General features: G+C 56.7%; 6 protein-coding genes across 6 annotated transcripts; 2 read left to right on the top strand and 4 right to left on the bottom strand.

Annotated features, from left to right (window-relative positions):
• Positions 1-295: 295 nt before the first annotated feature.
• On the bottom strand, positions 296-1,557 carry PHYSODRAFT_287168 (hypothetical protein). The gene has a single exon (XM_009535569.1). It carries the CDS (start codon positions 1,371-1,373, stop codon positions 942-944), a length of 432 nt encoding a protein of 143 aa, XP_009533864.1. The 5' UTR covers positions 1,374-1,557; the 3' UTR covers positions 296-941.
• Positions 1,558-2,053: 496 nt separating this feature from the next.
• On the top strand, positions 2,054-2,916 carry PHYSODRAFT_337882 (hypothetical protein; the record flags this gene model as incomplete). Its single annotated transcript, XM_009535568.1, has 3 exons — positions 2,054-2,227; positions 2,267-2,424; positions 2,478-2,916. 3 exons carry the CDS (start codon positions 2,054-2,056, stop codon positions 2,914-2,916), a joined length of 771 nt encoding a protein of 256 aa, XP_009533863.1.
• A 152-nt stretch (positions 2,917-3,068) lies between these two features.
• On the bottom strand, positions 3,069-4,301 carry PHYSODRAFT_520929 (hypothetical protein; the record flags this gene model as incomplete). The annotated part of the gene is made up of 1 exon (XM_009535567.1): positions 3,069-4,301. The coding sequence occupies one exon, from the start codon at positions 4,299-4,301 to the stop codon at positions 3,069-3,071; it is 1,233 nt and encodes a 410-aa protein (XP_009533862.1).
• Positions 4,302-5,375: 1,074 nt separating this feature from the next.
• Positions 5,376-12,291, top strand: PHYSODRAFT_337880 (hypothetical protein; the record flags this gene model as incomplete). Its single annotated transcript, XM_009535566.1, has 12 exons — positions 5,376-5,552; positions 5,691-5,758; positions 7,880-8,120; positions 8,215-8,305; positions 8,394-8,459; positions 8,541-8,629; positions 8,708-8,752; positions 8,814-8,863; positions 8,925-9,012; positions 9,089-9,171; positions 9,427-11,006; positions 11,084-12,291. The coding sequence occupies 12 exons, from the start codon at positions 5,376-5,378 to the stop codon at positions 12,289-12,291; spliced, it is 3,786 nt and encodes a 1,261-aa protein (XP_009533861.1).
• A 181-nt stretch (positions 12,292-12,472) lies between these two features.
• Positions 12,473-17,380, bottom strand: PHYSODRAFT_361747 (hypothetical protein; the record flags this gene model as incomplete). Its single annotated transcript, XM_009535565.1, has 3 exons — positions 12,473-12,905; positions 12,983-13,240; positions 13,361-17,380. The coding sequence occupies 3 exons, from the start codon at positions 17,378-17,380 to the stop codon at positions 12,612-12,614; spliced, it is 4,572 nt and encodes a 1,523-aa protein (XP_009533860.1). The 3' UTR covers positions 12,473-12,611.
• A 2,467-nt stretch (positions 17,381-19,847) lies between these two features.
• Positions 19,848-20,573, bottom strand: PHYSODRAFT_520225 (hypothetical protein; the record flags this gene model as incomplete). Its single annotated transcript, XM_009535564.1, has 1 exon — positions 19,848-20,573. A coding segment is annotated over one exon (726 nt), but the record flags the coding sequence as incomplete, so codon positions are not given.
• Positions 20,574-21,309: the final 736 nt, after the last annotated feature.

Genomic DNA, 21,309 nt, shown 5'->3' with positions numbered 1-21,309 from the left:
CCCAAGAGCATTGTCGTGGACTACGAGGACAGCGACGGCGAGCACCCGGAGCCGCGCGACCAGGCCGCCACCTGCGCCCCCAGCGCGTGCGGCCCGTTGACAGGCGGCGTGGCCGCCGTTGACTCAAGCTTCCCGCGTCGTCGGTCACGCGGCGCCAGCATCGACGGCAGCCTGCGTGGCAAGAGCGTCATCTTCGAGCAGGAGAGCAAGGCGACTGAGCCCGCGTCGCCCGCCACCTCCGACACTGACGCGGAGGAGGCGGAGGCGCGCTGCTCCAAGGTGCACAAGCTCTGCATGTGCGAGGTGAAGCTGCACCGCTCGCTTGAGTCCTGCTGGCTCGTGTCCAGCGGTCAGGTGTACGACGTGACGGGCCTCGTGACGGCACATCCCGGCGGCGTGCGCTCCATCCTGCGCAAGGCCGGCGGTCTGGACTGCGCCAGGGACATGAAGTTCCACACCAAGAACGCGCGCAAGATGATGGAGAAGTGCTTCATCGGCAAGCTCCAGCAGTGCGGCGACGACGTGGACTGCTCCGGTGATGCCAACTGCAGCATCATGTAGCTGGTACGTTCGGCGCGCTCTTCCCGGCACAAGACCCAAGTAGACCTAGATGTATGAGGAGGCAGGCGCGGCTTAGTGGAGACGCCGCGCCGCCTTCTGGCCTGTATAATTTTTATCAGCGGCGGTGAAGAGGGCAGAGCGCCGAGACATCGGCCACAGTTAGAAACGATGCGCTGCGGCAGTCGCGACTGGAAACCACACTTTTTTATTTACTCCTCGCGATGGCCCCTAAAAGAGAATCAATTCTTCCACTGACACCTTCCCTCCTTTTCCTTCTCCTCCTCATTTCGCCTCTGTAGCAGCCTTCCACGACGCAAAAGTGCTGCAGTCCAGGCGAATCATCTAGCGAGCAGCAGCAACTTCCTGTGCAGCGGGCGCGCTCAGGTGAACTGCTTCATGAACTCGGTGGCGACGATGCGGCCGCGTGCGTTGAGCGAGATCTTCATCTCGCTGATCTCCTTGTCGATGTCCTCCATGAAGGTGATGATGAAGTCGATGAGCTTGTGCTTGTACATGTTCTCGAGGTGCTGGTGCACCACGAGGAAGCTCATGTCGTAGCCCTCCACGGGCACCCGCCGCATGATGATGAACTGCTCGGCGCGCTGCATGAGGAAGCGGTTGAACTTGTGGCTCAGGATCGTCTCGATCTCGTCCGCCTTCTTGATGCAGATGCTCACGCGCGTCGAGTTGATGGACGGCTCGATCAGGCACTTCTCCTGCTCGTTGCGGCAGATCAGCACGGGGTTCAGCAGCAGCTCCTTGCTCAACCTGCGCGGCAATAAGGAGCAGTTAGCGGCCGATGTCTTCCTCATAGAATGTGAGGTGCGCGGCGAGGCGGCCAACGTACTGCAGCTCGACTTCCGGCTTGTTGTGGCGCTCCACGGTCTGCGACGGGAAGTTGCGCAGACACAGCGCCGAGTCCAGCGAGCTGCGGATGGCGCTGAGGTACGGGGCGAGCGTGTTGGCCTGCGTGCAGCAAGTGAGGGAGGTGAGAGGGGGGGGGCGCACAGCTGGGCAGTTAGGGCGGCAGCACGCACCATGGCAACGACGGATTCGTTGCTTCGTTCGTTCTCGGCTATTATCTGACTATGAGGGAGCAATTATCAATGATCGATTGTGACACAAGGGGGCGGTTCTTCGGACGCAGCCAGAGGTGGCGTAAGCTTTCAGTTCGATTAACTTGAAAAAAGTATAGTCAGAGTTGTGCGACAATTAGACAGCTTCAAGATGGACTGAGCTCCTCGAAGCTGCCAACGTCGCCACTCGACCGTGATATCCTACGCGGTAGGATTCCTACGCATTACCTAGCACACAAGGCGCATCGACTGCGTCCTGTTGTACCATTTGACTAGCAGCTCGCAGGGTGCATCGTCATCTACAGCTTAGTCGTCATCCACCTCGTATTATGCAGGTCGATGCAGGTCGAGCGAGCTTTTCGTTCATTCTGCAAAACTCCAGCCGCAGCTCAAGCATCCAAGGAAGGACGCATTCAATGAGCGCTCTCGTCCAGTCCAAGCCTCTGCCCCGCGGCCACGCCATCCCGAGCCTGGCACTGGGCGTGTTCCAGAGCACTGCTGGGCCAGAAACCTACGACGCCGTGCTGACGGCGCTCAAGCTCGGCTGCCGCCACATCGACACGGCCACGGGCTACGAGAGCGAAGGCGACGTGGGCAGAGCGATCCGAGACTCTGGCATCCCTCGCTAGGAGGTTTTCGTGGCCACCAAGTACTTCGAGGTCTCGTGGGTCCCGTGGTCGACCACGCCCAAGCAGCCGTGGAGCTACCAGGGAACCGTCGATGCGGTTCGTGAGAGCAACCGCAAGCTCGGTCTTGACTACATTGACCTCTACTTGCTGCACGCTCCGTGCGACAGCGCCACCCGGGCCGAGGCTTGGAGAGCTCTCGAGGACATGCAAGCCGAGGGGCTCTTCGCGACATTGGCGTCTCCAACTTTGACGAAGAGCAACTGCTCAAGCTGTCCAAGACCTGGCGCGTCAAGCCGGCAGTGAACCAGGTCAAGCTGCACCCGTGGCTGGCTCGCCCCGACACGGTCAAGTTTTGCGAGGAGCAGGGAATCCTCATGGAGGCGTACTCCCCTCTGGTGCGTGGCGAAAAGATGGAGGACCCTGTCGTTTGGGAGATAGCGAGCGGGCTGAACGCCTCTCCAGCGCAGGTGCTGCTCGCGTGGAGCCTGGCGAAGGGCTTTGTTGCGCCCAAGTCGGTCAAGGAGGCGCGTATTAAGGAAAACCTGGAATCCGCCAAGCTGAAGCTGTCAGCCGCCGAAATGACGAAACTGGGCAGCCTTGATGCCTACTACGTGACGGCCTGGGACCCGATCAAGGAGCACGGGGTCTAAAGTCGAGTGCTCTAGCCGGTCGAAGATGTTTTGTTTCAGTCAGAAGAGTAGTAGATGCATTTGTTTCTGACCAAACACTACTCTTTCTAACCAACGCATACACAAAATTATATCGGAATTGAGCAGCCATTCCGAGCGCCAGCATTTCAGGTTTAGTTGAGCTCACCCACACCGAAGTTGGTGGTCGATAACTCCAGCTGCTGAGCCTGCTTGGGGGAGAAACGAGCAACCGTGGGGTGGGGCTTCATCTCCGCGAGAGCCGTGGTGCCGTTGCGCGAGCCAAAGGCGCCGCTGTCTTCCAGCACGTTCTCTTCGCAGAGGCGACCCAAACTCGCAGTGCACTCGTCTTCCGAAGACTGCAGCGGCGCGTAGAGAGATCCGTCGACCATTCCAGGAATGTCCGGGTCGTCTCCGTCGTACAGCGGCTGGGTCGTGTTCACGAAGTAGTTTCCTTCGGCGAGCACGTAGCCGTTGGTGCCGATCTCCATCGAGTGGTACGAGTTGTCCTTGTAGTAGTTGTTCGCGATGTGGGTCACGACGCTGATGTCGGAGCTGCCGCCAACCTTCGGGAGTCGGCCGGACAGGTAGTGGATGTAGTTGTTGACCATCGTGATCCCCGTGGTCTTGCCGTCGAAGATGAAGCTCCAGTAGTGGTGGCCGTCGCACGTCTTGGAGAACTCAGTGTGGCCGTCAAAGTCCGAGTTGCTGATCGTCATGCTGGCGACGCCGGCCTTGGCGACCGCAATGAACTGGCGGCCGATGCGCGAGATCTTGATGTGGTCGAGCCAAATGTGCTCCAGGGGCACCGTGCCGTCGCTGAGGCCCTGCATGGTGATGGCGTCGCCACCCCACACGAGGTGCGGGTTGATCTCGGTGATGTGGACGTTCTGCACGATGATGTTGTGGCCGTTCAGGTTGAGCCCCTTGCCCATGATCACGCCGCTGTTGCCGACGCCACGGATGGTTTTGTTGCCCCGGACGTTGATGCGGTTGAGCGACGCGTTGTCGTACGTGACGTTGACGCTGGTGCCGTCGGTGCATCCGCCCGTGTTGTTCATACCGCCGTCCTGGAGAATCACGTCCTGGCCTTTGAAGCCGTTGTTGAGCGCGATGCACTTGCGCATGTAGTTCGGGCGGCAGCCCTCGGCAGTCGTGTTGCCCGCCAGCCCGCGGAAGTCGAAGGTCTTGGTCAAGACGACCACCTTCGGTGCCGGGTCTCGCAGGTAGGCCACCAACTCCTTGGTAGTATTCGGGTAAACCGGGGCAACGTCTCCGCCGCCAGTAGTCCCGGAGCCCATGCCAATGGGGGAGCCGATCGTGACGGCATGCGCGGAGGGGCCCACGAAGGCCAGCGCTGCGGCGACAAGGAGCTGAAGACGACCCATCTTGAGGGTGGAGAATTCGGGAATGAAAGCGACCTGGTTGGCGCGTAGGAACAGCGTAGAGCCATCCAGGATGATTTACGCGCTTACGCCAAAGCGTTATCGCCAGCTGCAAATAGGTAAGCAACCATGGGAGCTGTGGAGTCCAGACCCTCGCTGGGACCAACATGCCGCCTCAATGAACTCCCATCCGAAAGCGGCATCTTGCTTGAAGCTGCCCTCAAAGCATATGCGGGGTGTTACCATACTTGTCACTCCACTTCGCAGTGTTGTGGGGGAAGTTGCCGCAGCAGAGCACCACAAATGAGTGCGGCGGTCTCAAGTTTACCATGTTTCCATCACTGGAGCTTTGCCTCATTCTGGCTCTGAGGGCGTGCAATGAGTCAGAGGCTCCTTCGACACATCATTGCACCATGCGCAGCGGAGTAAATTGACGACGGCTTCAATGATTTTTCCGCTCTGTGCGCTCTCACGAGACGTCGACGTCGTTGGCAGGTCGGGCAGTGCCTCCTCTGCAGCAGTTTGGTCATGTAATGTGCCGTCTCGAACGTCTCTCGCGAGCACGACTCAAAATTACATGTAAGAGCTATAATAGTTCTGATTGTTATGTACAGTACAGTGTACCGGTAGTTATCTACGAAAGCTGCACGTACTGGCAGTCCGTAAAGCAACTTTGTTACGACAAAACGACACCGGCTACAGCACCCTTAAAGAGGCACCCCGCAACCTTAAAAACGGCTCGGCAACCTTAAAATTACAGGTTGCTTCAGCAACCGGTAATTTATCGAGAAAAATGACAGTAGTAATCGAATATTTCGAGGACAAATTTTGTTGTACCACTCACTATCTAGGCGTTGGAGTCCAACTTGGTACCTCGGAGCCAAGAGATCTGCATCCGACGAAGCTGCGTCGGCAGGAGGGCATACCAGAGCACTCTGCGGCGTCCACTGCGTTACCCTGCGCTGCGCTGCAGAACGATCGTGGACAAACTCGAGGGGAAATCCTGTTCGAGGCGGCGGCAAGTAGATGAAGCTCACATCCAAGTGCTGGGCGGGAAGGTGACTTAAGAGCAGAGTAATGCAGTCAATCGAGCAAGGAGCAGCGTTCCGACACGTGGGCGTCACGATGCAGGTGCACAAGGACTACGTGGGCATGTGTTTCCTGGGCTTTGTTTCAAGGAGCAAGGCTAGCAAATTGGCTTCAGCGTTCTCACCGACCCCGAGAGCCGACAAGTTCAGCGCCACCAGCATGTCGGTGCGTTTCCTGGGGTCCACCAGCACTGGAGGCTGTGGTGTGTTACGGACGTGACTTGTTCGGCTTCAAAAGAGGCAGAGGCGAGCTGGTGTGACACCTGCTTTGGAAGTCGGCACGGGTCTGTATCGGCACCTGTAGCCGCAGTGGGAGCAGTTCCGACACGAGGACACAAGCGCAACGACGGAAAAAGATAAGCGACAGCCAAGGTATGAAGCCACTGCGCTGCATGTTAGGTGTTAAGGTTACTCGGCGCGGGCAGAACAACACCTGCAGTGTACGGCCAAATCTCCGCTGCATGTTGATGCATTGTGTACCAATTCAACTGAGGTCCATCAAATATGGCTGCTGGATCTGAAAAAAAAGAGGTTCGTGGTGCAGGCGCGCAAAAGGTGTCGGTGGTTCGGTGGCTCTTGAGCTAAGTGGTCAAAGACGATAGGCTGAAGGTGCTGCTGGATTACCCAGCAGATCGAGTGATGGAAGTGCCCGTTCATTTCCAGCCACTTAGGCTTTCGTCAACACCAGAGGTCGCAAACAGTATGCACCGGCTTACCCGGACCGCTCGGCAGATGGCACCGGGTACCCGAATCCGCCCATGTGGGCCTTGTCTGAAGTTCGGGTACCCGGACCCGTCCGTAGATCCGAATCCGTTCGGATACCCGAAATATCGGTCCGTCCGAAGTTGCGGGTGGGCATGTCCATCAAGGATATGATGCGAAATGCCATTTTGCAGTATAATACGTTCACGTTAAGCTTCTAAGCTAAGATCTACCTTGATCTAGCCTTCCTCCTTTAGGTGACCGCTCAATTATGGATGATCTAACGGTACGGTCATATGTCGAACAGTACGGCACTGCGTGCATGTATGAAAACAGCCCAACATCACAGGTAATAGTGGCCAGAGCGCTGTTCAGTAGACTACAAAGGTAAGTTAGCTATAAGCTTGCGATTGTGTTCACTTCGATCTGCACGTGCTTCGCTCTTTGGCTCTGGTCAATACCTGAATAATCTAGATGGGAATTATTGCATGGTTCGGCCCGAACTTCGGATACCCGAACCGATCCGAGGCTGCTTCAAAACTAAATCGGGTACCCGTACCCGTCGAAACTCAAACGGACGGGTATGGACGGACGGGTACCCGGTTTTCGGGTACCCGTTGCGAGCTCTGGTCAACACCACAGCGATGGGCAAGGATAGCGTCAACACCTTGTCGGCCCCTGTAGGTAAACCAACCCTGAACATGCTGCGTGACGTGCCGAGCTTTTACCTGTCGAAAGACTACCACGACACGACCACGAATTTTGAAACTGGTTGCTGCACGATGGGCTTGATTAACTGCGTGGAAGCGTCCGACGCGAGCAACCAGGATGAGCGAGTTCAACAGTATAGTACTTTTAGACTTTAACGAGAAGATTGTACATGTCATTTGGCTCATGCAAACTTTGTTCCCTTTTGCAAAATATTCTAGGATAATGCGCACATGCAGCAACATGCTGTAATCGATGATGCACGGGGTAAATGAGCACTGCAGAGTTCTCCGTCAATCAACCCGCGTCGTGTTTGCCTAACATTATGTTGCGTTGCTGAGTAGGAGACTTAGTGCAATGTAAATCGCAGTATGTCGTCGTTCAACATGCGATTACCCGCCACAAAACCAACAATTTGATCGAAACGAATTGAGTCTTGGCCGGACGGGAGACGTAAATCCGAGCTCAATGCCGTTGAGTTGTACTTCTCGATAACAGCCTTCGCCAGGGTTTGATGAAGAAGTTGAACCGTTGAGATTTCGCCACCACCGTCAAGTGTTGCAGGTTCCAGGACAATATGCATACACAAGGCGGCCAAGCTTGTCCGTAATCGCTACGAGCACATGACATCAAGGACTTCGTGATGGAGAAGCCCAAAAGTTGGCATGACACTGTGCCCCGGTTTTCAGGCGACATGTTTTGTTGGTCGTGAAGCGTCGAGCGTTGACCGCTTCATCAAAGGGTGATCGAGGTCTGAGATTCCTTGAGCCCGTAAACGCTATCGGCCGCAGCGATGTTGCATGGTTTGTTTCCGACTATGAAAAGAAAAACTCAATGTTGTTGGGGGCGATTTTTATGCTCGTACAACTGAGTAGTCTGCCTTCACAGCGGATGGCTGTTGCAGGCGCACAACCCCAGCACACTGTCAAGTGGCAGTACAGTACTCACGAGTCAGTAGTCAGTACTCAGTCCCAAAGCAAATGTAGCCATGATGGAAGAGCTCAAAGCTCACATTTCGTTGATCCCGTCATTAGCCAATCACAATGGCGGAAGCATCACAGTACAGTACTGTCTGTGCTGTAGCTGGGTCTCCATTCCCCGATCCAACCCGCCAACCCCCAGCATGAGCGACGACGAGTCCAAGCACAAGCGCTGGTTCCCGCTCGAGTCCAACCCGGACGTCATGAACGCGTACGTGGAGAAGATGGGCTTCCCCACGGGCCACTTCAGCTTCTGCGACGTGCTGAGCACGGAGGAGTGGGCGCTGGGCATGGTGCCGTCCCCCGTCGTGGCTGTCATCATGCTCTTCCCCATCAAGCCGCACGTGAGTTTAAACAAAATTACAGTAGGATAAATCCTGTTTAAACTCTTGGTGTGAAAATGCTGAAATGGATGATATCGATGTTTTTTTACTGCAGACGGAGGAGGCGGACAAGCAGGAGGCGGCGCGGATCGAGAAGGACGGGCAGACGGTGTCCCCCAACGTCTACTACATGCGCCAGACTGTCGGTGCGGAGATTTTACTGCTGATTTTACGTTTCAGCACCGAAATTTTTGTTTCGTATTGTTAATATTTCTGTGCTTTTATTTCTATCAGGAAATGCGTGCGGTACCGTGGGCATCCTGCACGCTATCGGAAACATGCGCCACCATGTGCAGCTGAGTGCGTTGCGGTTTTTGTGTTTTGTTTTGTTTTCCTCCGATAAACTTATCAGTGTCTGTATGCTGGGTTTTGTGCTGGCAGCTCCGGGGAGCTACTTGGACAAGTTCTTCAACAAGACCAAGACCAAGACGCCGGAGGAGATTGCGCAGTACCTTGAGGAGGACGACGAGGTGATTTGCCTTGATCAAGTTGGGGTCGTGCGGTCTCGTACTGGTTTCTCATGTGTTATTGCGGATGAATAATTCTAGCTGGAAGAAACGCACAGCAGCGCTGCGGAGGCTGGCCAGTCAGAGGTGCGAAGAGGTTGCAGCAGTTCATCGGGTCTGGGTACTAACATTGTTTCTGGCTGCGCAGCAACTGGAGAGCGTTGACGACCCGATCAACACGCACTTTGTGTGCTTCAGGTATGGGTCGTACCGAGCTGTAAAGCATCTTGTGTGCGTAGTCTAATTTGCTTCTATGCAGCTGTGTGGATGGCAACCTGTATGAGCTCGATGGCCGGAAGAAGCGTCCCATCAACCACGGACCCTCCAGCCCAGACACCGTTCTGCAGGTAGGTAATGCATTGCATCAGCTTTGCCCTCGAGGGGCATAACATTTTTCATTCATTTATTTTTATTATTCGCCAGGACGCGTGCCAGGTCATTAAGAAGTTTATGGCTCGCGACGAAGGCGAGATGCGCTTTACCATCCTAGCGCTGGCGAAGACGGCGTCCGACTAACTGGCATCTGGTCACCGAGACCAAGTGTAAAAAGCTGTCATGGTCTTAACAGGTCAAAACGAATGAAAATCTACCGCTACTTGTAGCAATCCAAAAATCGCCTCGATATCTTTGCCAAGATTGCCAAACTGACGACTCTTCGTGTGGGTGCTGATGCTAGGCAGCAGCAGGGGGAATGGGTGCTGCTGGCAGAACCTTCCTGCTAGATCACGTCGATGGTGCATGATCTCCTTGCTGCTGCTTAGCTATCTGGTCAGTGTGGTGTCTGCTGCGGCCTCCATCGATTTTTACGTGTCTCCAACAGGTAGCGACATCGGTAGCGCCGATGGAAGCTTCTCCAAGCCTTTCAAGACGCTTGCACGAGCTCAACAAGAAGTCCGAGTCAAGAACAAACTGTCTGCGAACAGCAACACTCCCATCAACGTTTACGTTCGTGCCGGCCGGTACGAGTTGTCCAAGACATTCGACTTCACCAGTGATGACTCGGGTGCTTCCAGCAACGCCACCGTCACGTATCAAGCGTACTGCGACGCCGACGTGGAGAAGGCCGCAATTTCAGTCCGAACATTTCCGTATCACTCTGGATTGGGAGTTCCTCCACGTCTCCATTGGAATGGAGTTGGCGATATCGACGCATGGGAAGGCCCAGTAGATCCATTCGCGCAGATGGGGGTCAACCGCTCGAATAACTCGTTGTTGGTGATACCAGCGCCGGCTCAAGATGTTGGCACCGATATCGGCACTGTGTGTGTTGACAAGAACTACGGCGTTGGGCACACTTGCTACGCTGAAGGAAGCCCAATGGCGACGTGTGTTTCAGGGTGTATGGTTGCCTGCCAAAGCCACATTGCCAGAAAACGCTACAGCGAACCTTTCTACGATAAGTTTACGCATTTATTCGGCAAGGACCTGCGCAAGGAGGAGGACTGCGTTGAGATTTGTTCACTGTCGTGTCGTGGCTGTGAGAAGGTGGTCATTTCTGGGTCGAAGCTGATACAAGCTGGAACCCTCACGTGGACTTTGGACCGATCTGTCACAGTCACTACGGCTAGCGGAGGCTCGCAGTCTCTAAAAATCTTCCGGACGGATTTGTCGTCGGTTCTACCGGGTCTTGCCGCTGGCGTCGTACCAGCCAAGCCCGAAGACTTCCCCACCTTTACTACTCTGTACGTTGACAATGTCCAGTTGCCTCGTGCTGGGTTCCCCAATTGTTTGGTCGACTCATCATTGCCTGCGCAGACCTTTGCCTGCTTGTATGAACCAGTTGATGTCGCCGACTCGCAAGTTCTCTACAACGCGACCACTTTCTCGAGTCGGATTTCAACGTGGACAAATGTGAAAGACGCCATGGTTGATCTCCGACCCCAGAGTACACAGCCGACCAGTCTGCGCTACTCGTTAGCTTCTGTGAACACTGTGGCTCGTACCATGCAACTAGGTGCAGGAGGATCGGAGCTTTCCTACGACCTCTTCACGGACGGCCCTGGTGCTGCTTCGTCGACCAGTCTTGATCCTGCCATCCGACTGGAAAATGTACTGCAAGAGCTGGACTCTCCGGGCGAGTGGTTCTTCGACGTCTCCACGCGGTTCCTGTATTTAATCCCGTTGAAGTCGACAGCCACCGCAGCATCTCTGGCTAGCAGCGTCCTAGAGATCCCGATACTTCACCAACTGCTGCGGGTGAGTGGCTCCCGCGAGAATCAATACGTCACCCCCACACACGCCCACACGACGCTCAAAGAAACCACCTCACTGACCAAAGCATCCAACCTACGCTTTCGGTATTTGACGCTGTCCGGAACGCAGTTTCACCACCTCAACATCTGTGAGTTACATGGTCTTGTGCACTGCGTAATCCCTGGGGTGTCGACTAACTTTGCTGAGAACGTCTTGTGTCATTAGATGAGCGTGTTCCTGGATCTGGGTGGCCCGTGACGCGAGTTGCAGCAGTCTACTTGGAGTCGGTCACGAACACGACGATCGCGTACTGCAGCTTCGAAAAAATCGGAGGCAACGCGATCATGGTGTCGGGCGAGAACAGCAACATCCAGCTCGTGAACAACAACGTCTCGTTTGTGGGCAGCAACGGAATCTCCGTGCTAGCACGACGCGGCTATCAACTCAACTCGTTTCGAGAAGCTGTGCTTGCCCACCTGTTGGTTCCCCGCTCTGTGAACATTTCCTTCAACCAGGTGCACCACTTCGGACAGCAAGTTGCTCACTCGGCGGCGATCATGGTGGTGGGAGCCAAGCAAACTACCATTCACGGGAATCTGGTCTTCGGCACCCCGAACAGTACCAGCATCGGCGCCAACAACACTGCAGCTGCACTGTTCTCGGCAGCGCCGTACCATGTGATCAACGCCAATGGGGCAAACTTGGAGGACGGACTTCCGTTGATCCGCCCCATCACCAATCTCGGAGACAACGCGATGCCCGTGACGCCTGCCCCGCTGTTATCTTCGCAGTACCAAGTCACCGTCCCGCTGCTCGGGTTTGACGTGAACACCGTGGCGAAGCTTGTCGGCGCGCCCGAGTGCTTCTCCGGCAGCGGTCGAGTCGGGTCCCTGTATGGTGAGCTCGCACCGTTCACGTACACCAGTTGCTCCGGATGCTGTTCAGTGCACAACAACTACGCGCGTCTTCGAGTGTCCGGGTCGGGTGTCGCTTGGAGTGCCGCCATCTCTAGAGAAGTCGTTGTGCGTCCCGGTCAGTCGATCGATCTCACTGCCACTTCCTCGGCGTACTTCAACTCCATCATCGACGTCTACGTTGGTTTCCACGTGGTGACTCCGAACCAGATCCTCGACCTGCCGACACAAGCAAAGTGGCAAATCCTCACAAGAAGCTGCCAGTATGCAGAGCAAACGTACCAGGAGACTTGCGGCGGGCCCTGTCAGCAAGATGACGGATGCGGCAGCTCGAACGCTGCGCTGCTACAAGCGCTTGGCACTTCCCTCGCTTGTGCTAGTGGGTACGAGTCCGACCCACCGTCGCTGGTGTGCACAGGGCCGTTTGAAGGGCAACGGGACTGCGACGGCTCTGGGGTGATCAAGGCACATTTGTACTACAACTGCTCCATTGACTGCTTCGCAACGACGTGCGCCTAGCACTAGCAACACACACGTCCGACACAGACCAAGCCCGCACGTAACTCCAATTTTCAACATGTTCACTTGTTTCCCTGTACGCTAGTGCCCCGAGGCACAAGACATACTCGCGCCTTGCTTATTTCGGTCTTGCGCTCGGCCCGCGTTCTAAAAGACCGTCGCGGCTCCCTCGACCCATTATCTCATCTTTCCTTTTGTTTTGTTTCTCTTTGCTGTCACCACCCGCGCGAGCTCCTCCCGCGATTCTTGATTGGTTCCTATCCCTCTTCGGCGCGCCCCAGGGGGTCAGCAAGCGTATCCTGTCTCACAGGTATGTCTTATCACACATTCGATAGCGACGAAGGCCGCCCCACGAAGCTGAACCCGTCGAAGTCGTTCGGGCGGTCTGTCTTCGCCATCATCACACTCGGCTCGCGATCGCGGGCCGTAATTTCATTCATGTTGCGAGGAACGTAGTGCGTGTCCATCTTGCCAACACCCGGGTTAAACGGAGGCTGCATCTTGCGCTCGAGCAGCTCCGGCCAGTCAATGCTGTCGAAGAACGGGTGTGTCAGCACCTCGTCCGCGCCCCGCGGGCCGCTGCCAAGACGCATCATCGGGTCACGCGTGAGCAACTGCATTAAAACAAACAGAATAGCCCGTTAGTCATTCGTCACACACTGGAAAGATCACAACGCGCTTGAGCACTTACCCCATTGATGAGCGAAATCGCAGCGTCGGAGAAGCTGGGCGAGAAAGTGACCCAGTCCTGCTTCAGAATAGTTTGGAACATAATGTCCCGGTTGCGGTGGTAGTAAGGCGGCTTTCCGCCGATCATCTCGTACAGCAGAATACCGAACGACCACCAATCAGCAGCCTTGCCGTAAGCCTTGCCCTTCAGGAGCTCGGGTGCGATGTATGCAGCAGTGCCACAGAAAGTCGTAGCGCCCTTCAGACCAGATACGCCGACCTTCGACAGACCGAAATCAGTAATCCGCACGTGACCGTCGTGGTCCATCAACACGTTTTCAAGCTTAGCATCACGGTAAATGATGTTGGCGCTGTGAAGGTGCGCGATGGCCGCAGCGACTTCGGCAGCGTAGAAGCGAGCCCACTCCTCCGGGAATTTACGACGGCGGCGTAGGTGCGTAGCCAGCGATCCACCGCTGAGGTAATCCATCACGAGGTACAGCTTCGACTCACTCTGGAAAGCGTAGTGCAGCTTGACCACGAACGGATGCGAGATCTCCGTCAGAATTTTACGCTCCGCCATCGTCGTGTTAACGAGGCCCGACGAAACAACCTGCTGCTTCTTCAGCACCTTCATGGCGTAACACTCACCCTGGTGCGGCGGGGTGACCTTCCGACACAAGAACACCTTACCAAAACCACCCTGACCAACGACCTTCATCAGCTCGAAGTCCTTGTCCGAGATCAAACGCTGCTTGTCACTATTCGAGCCACTGCTAGAACCAGAGTTGCGCTTGGGCTTCGCCACTGGCTTGGGCAAATAGTACGTCGCCTTGATTTTGCCGTCTTCATCAGATCCATTGTTTTTGTTTCCGTTCTTGCCCTCGTCGGCGCCACCGGACATATCGCTGGACTCATCGCCATCAGTTTCACCAATCACAATTATGTTAGACTGTCGCCGCGGGCGACCGATAGGCTTCGTAGCCGTCTTTCGCTTTCTCAGTTCGGCACGAACGTGCTTTACAACAGCGGTCATGCCTGGTTGGTTCGGGTTGGCGCCGATAAATGCGAATGCAGGGTCTTCGGCCTTTTCCAGGGTCTTCGGTGTGTTGTCGGCCTCCTGGGACGGCATGAAGCCCAATGACAGACACACACAGTTCACGCGCGCCTGCGAGTCCACGATCTGGGCGCCAAGCGGCTCGTACGACGCTTCCCAGTTAATCGATCGGCGACCGAGAAGCTCAAGAATACCAGGAGACTCGTTGTGATCGATTTCGTGCTTGGACTCGATCAGCGCAATGCGATGAATCTTTTCTCGAGCGCTCAGCTCGTACGTCTCCAAAATGGACTTCACAAGGGCACCACCACGCGCGTACGCGATGATAGACACCTGGCCCTTGCACTTCGTGATGAACTGATCCCACACGAAAAGGACGTGCTCCGTGGGCGTAGTAGAGTTGGGAATGGGGACTTCACGCTCGAATCCTCCAGCCTCGTAAACGACGGCCGAGTTGGAGAACGGGTTGCAAACCACGATTCCGTAACCCTCTTCTTGCGCACGACTGAAGTAGGGTGTCATCGACCACTTGTGGTCAATTGTAAGCTTTTTGTTCTCCGGGTCCTGCTTCCAGAGACCAAGAGGGCCAGAGTCAGCCAGGAACAGGATAACCTTCTTTGCTGATGTGTAGGCCATCGAGCTGTAGAAACGGCAGCGAACTGGCGAGTCAGCTGATGGTACAAACTGAGGCGTGAAGTCCAACTCCCTCTCCATAAAGTTGTAGATGTCCTTCTTGTCCGTGCGTTCGCTCATACGAATAGACGGGTTCGCGGGGTGCTTCAGCTTTGGCAGCTCGACTGGCTCCTCAAAGGCAGAAATTCCACGAGTGTCCAGCTCCAACGAGTCAGCAGAGCTCTTACGTTCACGATCTTCAGCCTCATCTCCAGTGGGCTTGCCCTCTTCTTCCTCGTCATCATCCGAACCCCTTGGCTTCTCGTCGCCCTTCTTGTACGCATCCGAAGCCGGTTTCGTCGGCAGTTCGGTGTCGTCCCCGCTTTCTTCATCACTACTCGACTCCATCGCCAGCATTGCAGTTGTTTTGCGACGTCCCATGCCAGCCATGAGCAACCCTGCCGATGACCGAGATGAAGTTCGTACCGGCACAGGAGCAGGCTTCGGCTCCGCCTTCGACTCTTCTTCAGAGTCGCTAAAGGAGGTAAAACTGTGTTTTTTAGGCTCAGGCTCCACGATACCGAAGTTAGGTGTCAGTGTAGTCTTCTTGGACTTCGGCGGCGTCGGAGGAGCCGCCACGGGAGATGGGATTTGTCGAGGTGGCGGGGACGACGCCGGAGAATCCGCGTCACTGCTGGAATCCTCGCTTGGTCTTCGCACCGGAGAACGAGGGGCCGGCTTCGCATCGTACGAAGTTGCCTTAGCGTCTTCCTCATCCAAGTCGGAATACTTAGCCGGAGTAGGCTTCTCGTCAGCTTCCACTTCATTGAGAGCCTCGGCAATGTCCTGGTCAAACCTAGCTGAGGTGTTGTCGCGGTCAGGCTGCTCCATACGCTGCTGTGACGACCCTCTTGTCAGTCGGTTAGGATACGTACCCTCCTTATCGCCAACATCAACGCCGTCTGGCGTTTGCATCACAGCAAGCAGAAGTGTCCTAGCGCCCTCGGAGAGAGCCTCCAGTTCATCAAACGGCGTCGTTTCGTCGTCGAGGTCATCGCGTCCATCAATGTCCTCATCTCCGTCGTCATTGGCAGTCTGCGCACGCGACGAACGGTCGCCAACAGTGGTGCCACGCAGGTTGAAACCACAAGCTCCGCAGAAGCGGGATCCCGTCAGCACTGCGTTACAGTTCGGGCAGCGCTTCTTCTCCACTTCCGGCTCCTCCACCACCGCGTTCAGCTTGTTCAACGCGTTCATCCACTTGTTGCGCTCCCGATCGTTATCTGCGTAGACATAGTACGGCACCTGCTCGGTGGTCATGAACATGAATCCGAAGGGCTCGCCATCCCACTTCTGCACGTCCTCAACCAGCACTTCGGCAAGAGGTTTTCCCTTGGAATTGTTCGCCATGTCATAGTCCGAGTAGTACGAAATGGCGTTCCCACGCAGAATGAAGTAGCGCTTCTTCCAGCTCTTGCGCTTGTGACCCTGCTTCGTCAGATACCCTGCGCACGACACCGGTTCCGGCACGCTGGCCGTCGATTTCTTGACCGTTGCCAGCCACTTCTGCTGCTCACCGGCAGTATCGGCAATCACATAAAACACGTTCCCTGTGACCGTCATGAACATCAAACCATTCGCCTCGCCGTCCCAAGCCGCGACGGATCGTATTTCGACTTCCGCCATCGCTAACTGATTGTCGCGGTACGCCTGCTGATCCGCGTAGTGGCGCAGCGACGTTCCGTTCAACACGTAGTACGCCATGCGCTGGCTCGGGACCAGGTGGCCGCGCTTCGTGAGATATCCTTCGCAACTCACCTCTTCGGTTTCCACCATGTACTCCTTAAGCACGCGCAGCCATCTCGACCGCTCCGACTCCGACGACGCGTAGACGTAGTACGGGATCTGCTTGGTGGTGTAGAACATGAATCCGTGCGCCTCGCCCGACCACGTGGCCACCTTCTCGACCGTCACGGCGCCGTACTTCTTGCTCTTCTCCTCGCTCGAGTAGTACTCGAGCACGTTGCCTCGCAGCGTGAAGTAGCGCGTCTTCCAGTTGGTGAACAGGTGGCCTCGCTTGGTCAGGTAGCCTTCGCAGCGGATCTCCGTGGGGGTTCCCTCGGGCACCGTCATGCGCGACTCCTTCTCGCCGCGCGTGAGCATGAACGTCTCGCGACTGAAGAGGCTGCGTCTCGACACGGAGCGGCGGTTGCCGGCGTTGTTCACGGGCGCCGTCTGGCTGAAGTCGGTGCCTCCGAAGCCCGTCGTGGTGGCGGCAGGATTGAAGCTGCTGCCTCCGTAGGCGGGTGAGGCCGTGTTGGCGAACTGCTGCTGCTGCTGGTACTGCTGGTTGCCGTAGGGCGTCGAGTTGGGGCCGAGCGAGTGGCCCAAGTGGCCGCTGCCCTCGATGCTCTGCTCGGTCATGGCGTCGAGGTTCGGGTTGGACACGGGGCGCGGCATGCCGCCGTACGCGCTGCCGCCGCTGTGGGGCGCCGCCGGGATCTGCGGCGGGTAGTGCGGGGGCGGCGGCGGCGGTGCGCGGTTGAACATGCTGCCACGCGACGAGGAGCGCGGCATGCGACCGTGTTCGGCGCTCGTCGTGGTGCGCAGCGGCGGCGGGTTCATGTCCGCCGAGGCCGAGGACGACGAGCGGCGGATGGACTCGCGCAGCGCGTACGACGTGGGCGACGTCACCAGGATGTCCTCGTCCTGCTGCTGCTGGTAGTTGTGCGAAGACTGGTCGGCGCTCATTGCGGCATCGACCTGCGGGTGGCGCGAAGGGGACGAGGGAGGCTCCTGCAGAGGCACATACAAACACCAAGTGAGACGGGTTAGTGCCGAGTGCCGAATCAGGAGTGATGGTCGCTTCCTCCGCTTCAAGCCACAATTCACTTTTGCTTTCGCCCTCTCGCTACCGACGCGGGAGACCGCAACCGCCGAGAGAGGGGGAGGGGGAGGAGAGGAGGAGAAGGAGAGAGGAGACCCGCACACACTCAGGTGCGGCGCGCGATCTTCCTTCCCGCTGGTGTTAAACCCTCCGGCGAGCGGTCGTCTGCGGCGAGAGGACGGCAACGGGGCGAGGAGGAGGCGGAGGAGGAAGCGGCCGTCGCCACTGTAAAGCGAGTGCGCTACCTGTTGCTGCTGCTGCCTGTGGGGGGTCGGTCGTAGCCTGCCGCGAGCCTGCGTCGAGCCGCGTGTATCCGCCTGCGAGAAGAAGTTAGAGTCTCCTTTCTCTGGGCTTGCGTGGCCTCAGTCGGCGTCTCGTTGTGAAAAATCCCCCCTCGCCGGTTGGTCGAGTTAGTGACTACCCGGTAGACTGTGTGGTGAACTACCGAATACAAGCCCTTCACAAAATAGTAGCCCCGTCACATTTATTAGACGACAAGTTATGGATGCCATGAGCTCGTGAGGTAGTGGTCACAGATCCATACAGATCCTTATACCCCACTACTTTGAGCGAATCGAGTGCTTCAAGTACTGAGCGACGAGTGAGTAACTCTATTCAACTGTAGAACACGTGGGGCCGATTCCATTCAGCTTTGTGATCAGATGCACTGCATAACTTTCAAATAGCCCTATGTAATTGAAGAATCAAATGCAGTCCAATTTGAGTTTCGACTGTAGCTATTTTCTATTTACCCACGTGTGTTCACGCAGAGCCGCAAACAACAACAACAACACCAACAGCATACTAGTGTTTTAGGGAGAATGGGGTCTACTTGGTTCGGTCCGTCGGTACGTCCTCGGTGAGATGATCTATTCAGTCAAAGCTATATGAGCTGGCTTGTCATCTGTTGCTTATCCTTGTCGGTTATGCAGTGTTACCGAGCCTTACGCCGGACTGGGGAAATTGGGAGGGAGGGTAGGTACACTTCATACTTTTACCGTTACAATCCGCAGCTACCTGAACGTTGTTAAGATTGAGAACACGCTTTTCTAAAATGTACGATCTTGATATTCACCCTAAACAATACAAAGTGAATATCAACTTCCTCATAAAAGGCTTCGTTTGTGCCCTCGAGTTTCTCTGCTAACTTTAAAAAAACAAAGGCTCATTTGTAGATCAGACAGATTTATCCAGCCAAATATTAGATCTACCGGGTAGCCATTACTCCCATCAGTAGTTGTCCACACGTGACTTCGACGCTTCAACCTGGATCGCGCCTCGCTCGGATCGCGGTCGACATACTAGCGAGCTACGACGGACGCTGACGGGCTGCTGCGTTCGGCTGATGGTGAAGCATGCTGCTGCTCTCTTGAAGCGTGGAGGGAGAAATTGCAGAAGATCAACGGGTACATGGACCGAGAGTGCGGGAATGAGTCATAATAGCTGGAGACCACCGCCCACGGCTGTTGCCACACCAAACTTCAGACCGATCACTACTCATGTATCGCGCGGCCATGCGTGACGCCGACCGTGTCGATACGCCGAGCGGGTGGACCATTCGAAGACGCTCTCACTCGCTCGCTCGTCTGGCTGGAAGACACTCTCTGGAGCAGATGCAGTTGTCAAAAAAGGCTAGAGCTCCGGCGGCCTCGCGACTAAGGTGGCCAGGACGGCGCAGTGGACTCGACGTTGCTAACTGCGATGGAGCACAGATAAGACTTGTGCAGGCTGCAAGTCTTGCTGAAGTGTGCCGGGCCTTGGGCCAGAGCGAGGTTCGGACGTCTGGCCATCTGGGCTCTGGAGGGGAAGGAAGCGTGGAACCCCGCGCTGCGTCTTGCCCGGCCGATACGATGTCGCATCGGTCAGTAAGGTGCTGCGATGCCTGCTTGTATGGGCTAATACGGCTGGAGCTTCGTCCGTACTAAGAAATACGTATCCCGAAGCACGGCGTCAACGTTTCGATTGACACGAGCGCAGGACGCGAGACGGCTGCTTTTTGCATGCAATGGGACGACGTGTGCGATGCAGTGGTTGGGCTCAGTTCGGGCGGGTCAAACGTAACTGCGGAGCAAGGCAAAGCCAGAGCATGTATTTGTGTGCACACGGGGAACCAATGTTTTGGTTAAATAACAGCGATAGCGTGAGGTGGTGCGCGGTTCGGGAGGATGGAGAGAGGGGTATGGTACACTTTGTCCCTTGAGCAACGAGGGAGCTTCGTCTACTGAGTAGCTAGAAGGCGACGATACCGAGCTTGTGGCGAGGCAGCGTCGAGCGTGGAAGGTCTGCAGAGCAGCAGCGAGCAACGTGCCAAATCAAAATATCGCTCCAAGCTCATGCCGTCTTGCCCGCGTTGAGACTATCGGTGATGAAGCTGCTGGGGGGCAAGTTGGGCACTGCGGAGCTGGCGCGGTACCCGTCCAGCTTGCCGGGCATGAGAAAGCTAATGGGCGGCAAGCGCGGTGTTCCTGCCGATGCTGGCGGCGCTATTCCAGCCAGGCCGTTGGGTTGCACGCCTGAAGTAGCAGCACCGCCAGAAGCATATTGCGAGTTCCTGAACGCGTCCGAGGTGTTCTGGTCGTAGGCGAACCGGCTGAGCGGCGAGACGGAGGATCCGCTCGGGAACGCGGCCTCGAGCGACGTGATGGAGTGCAGGCTATGCCGGCGAGCGCTGTCGCCGCCGACGCCGATGCTGCCGAGCTTGGCGCGCCGCGCGACGCTGACCATGCGGTGCTTGCGGTCGCTCTTGCGCTGGTGCTCGTTCTGGCGGTCGCGGTGGAAATGGCATAGGGTATGGAGCTGGCCGTTTCGCTTGGTGGCGCGCGGGTTGGAGCACTTGCCGGACTTGTACTTGCACAGGAGCTGCTGCTGCTCGCCGGCGCGCGGCGAGCTCAGGGCCGCGAAGCCGTCGTCCTGGCTGTCCATGAGGTGGTGACTGCGCTTCAGGCGGCGCTGGCGGTAGAGCTCGCTGCCTCGGTCGGCGCTGTCTGGCTGCAGTCCCGTGTCGAGTTGCTCGCGGTCCGAGTTGTGCATGCACGTGCTGCTGCGAGCGTGTATGCTGCTGTGCTGTGGAGAAGCTGCTGTGGGAGGGTTATGGCGTGAGCTGAGTAGCGGCGGCTGCTGCTGCTGCTGCTACGGCTGCTAAACGGAAATGGGCGGGCGCTGCTTGCTGGCGACGGGCGAGAAAGCAAAGTGAGCGTCGGTGCGTGCGCGCCGGATGCGACGGCGCGCGGAGTCAAGTGCGTTGTGCTGTAGCAAGTGGCAAAAGGCATGCTCCTCAGCGTCTTTGCACGTTTTGCGTTCAGCAGCCGCTGGAGCCCCAGCAACCAGAACCCGCGCCCAGCCAGAAAACTCAAAACCGTCCGTGTATTAAGTCGGCGGCGGAGCGCATTGTGGTGAGTACAATGTAAGCTCGTGCCTCTCTATACCGAGGAGCTTCGCGCCGCCTGCGCGAAGCTTCCGCGAGCGTCTCGGAGAAAAAAGTGTGGAGCTTGGCGGCGCCTCGCTCGGGAGCATCTCTGCCAGTGCCAGCACCTTTCACCAAAGCTGAATCGAGTCCTGAGTCCTGGGTGGCGCAGCGAGTATGATTGCCGAAAAGTCCTGCTGCGAGGCGAGCTCTGGGGCGGACGCTGAACCCGCCACTGATTTCTTCCGTTTTCCTTTGGCTCGGCGCCGCGGAGCTCGGGGGCGCTCGGAAGTACTGTAGCACACTGGTCTCAGGACCACCGAGCACGGCTACATATTGCCGTCAAGTGCATTGCAAGTTCAACAGCAGTGCCCCTTCGAGCTCGCTTGA

This window comes from Phytophthora sojae, assembly GCF_000149755.1.
Source record: "Phytophthora sojae unplaced genomic scaffold PHYSOscaffold_8, whole genome shotgun sequence".
In the NCBI taxonomy this organism is placed as follows: domain Eukaryota; phylum Oomycota; class Peronosporomycetes; order Peronosporales; family Peronosporaceae; genus Phytophthora; species Phytophthora sojae.
Note: the sequence above shows the minus strand (reverse complement) of the source record. Positions and strands in the feature narration are given on the sequence as shown.

Excerpts from the sequence above, each read along its gene's own strand:
- PHYSODRAFT_287168 (XM_009535569.1), bottom strand. The coding sequence starts at position 1,373 with ATGAGGAAGACATCGGCCGCTAACTGCTCCTTATTGCCGCGCAGGTTG.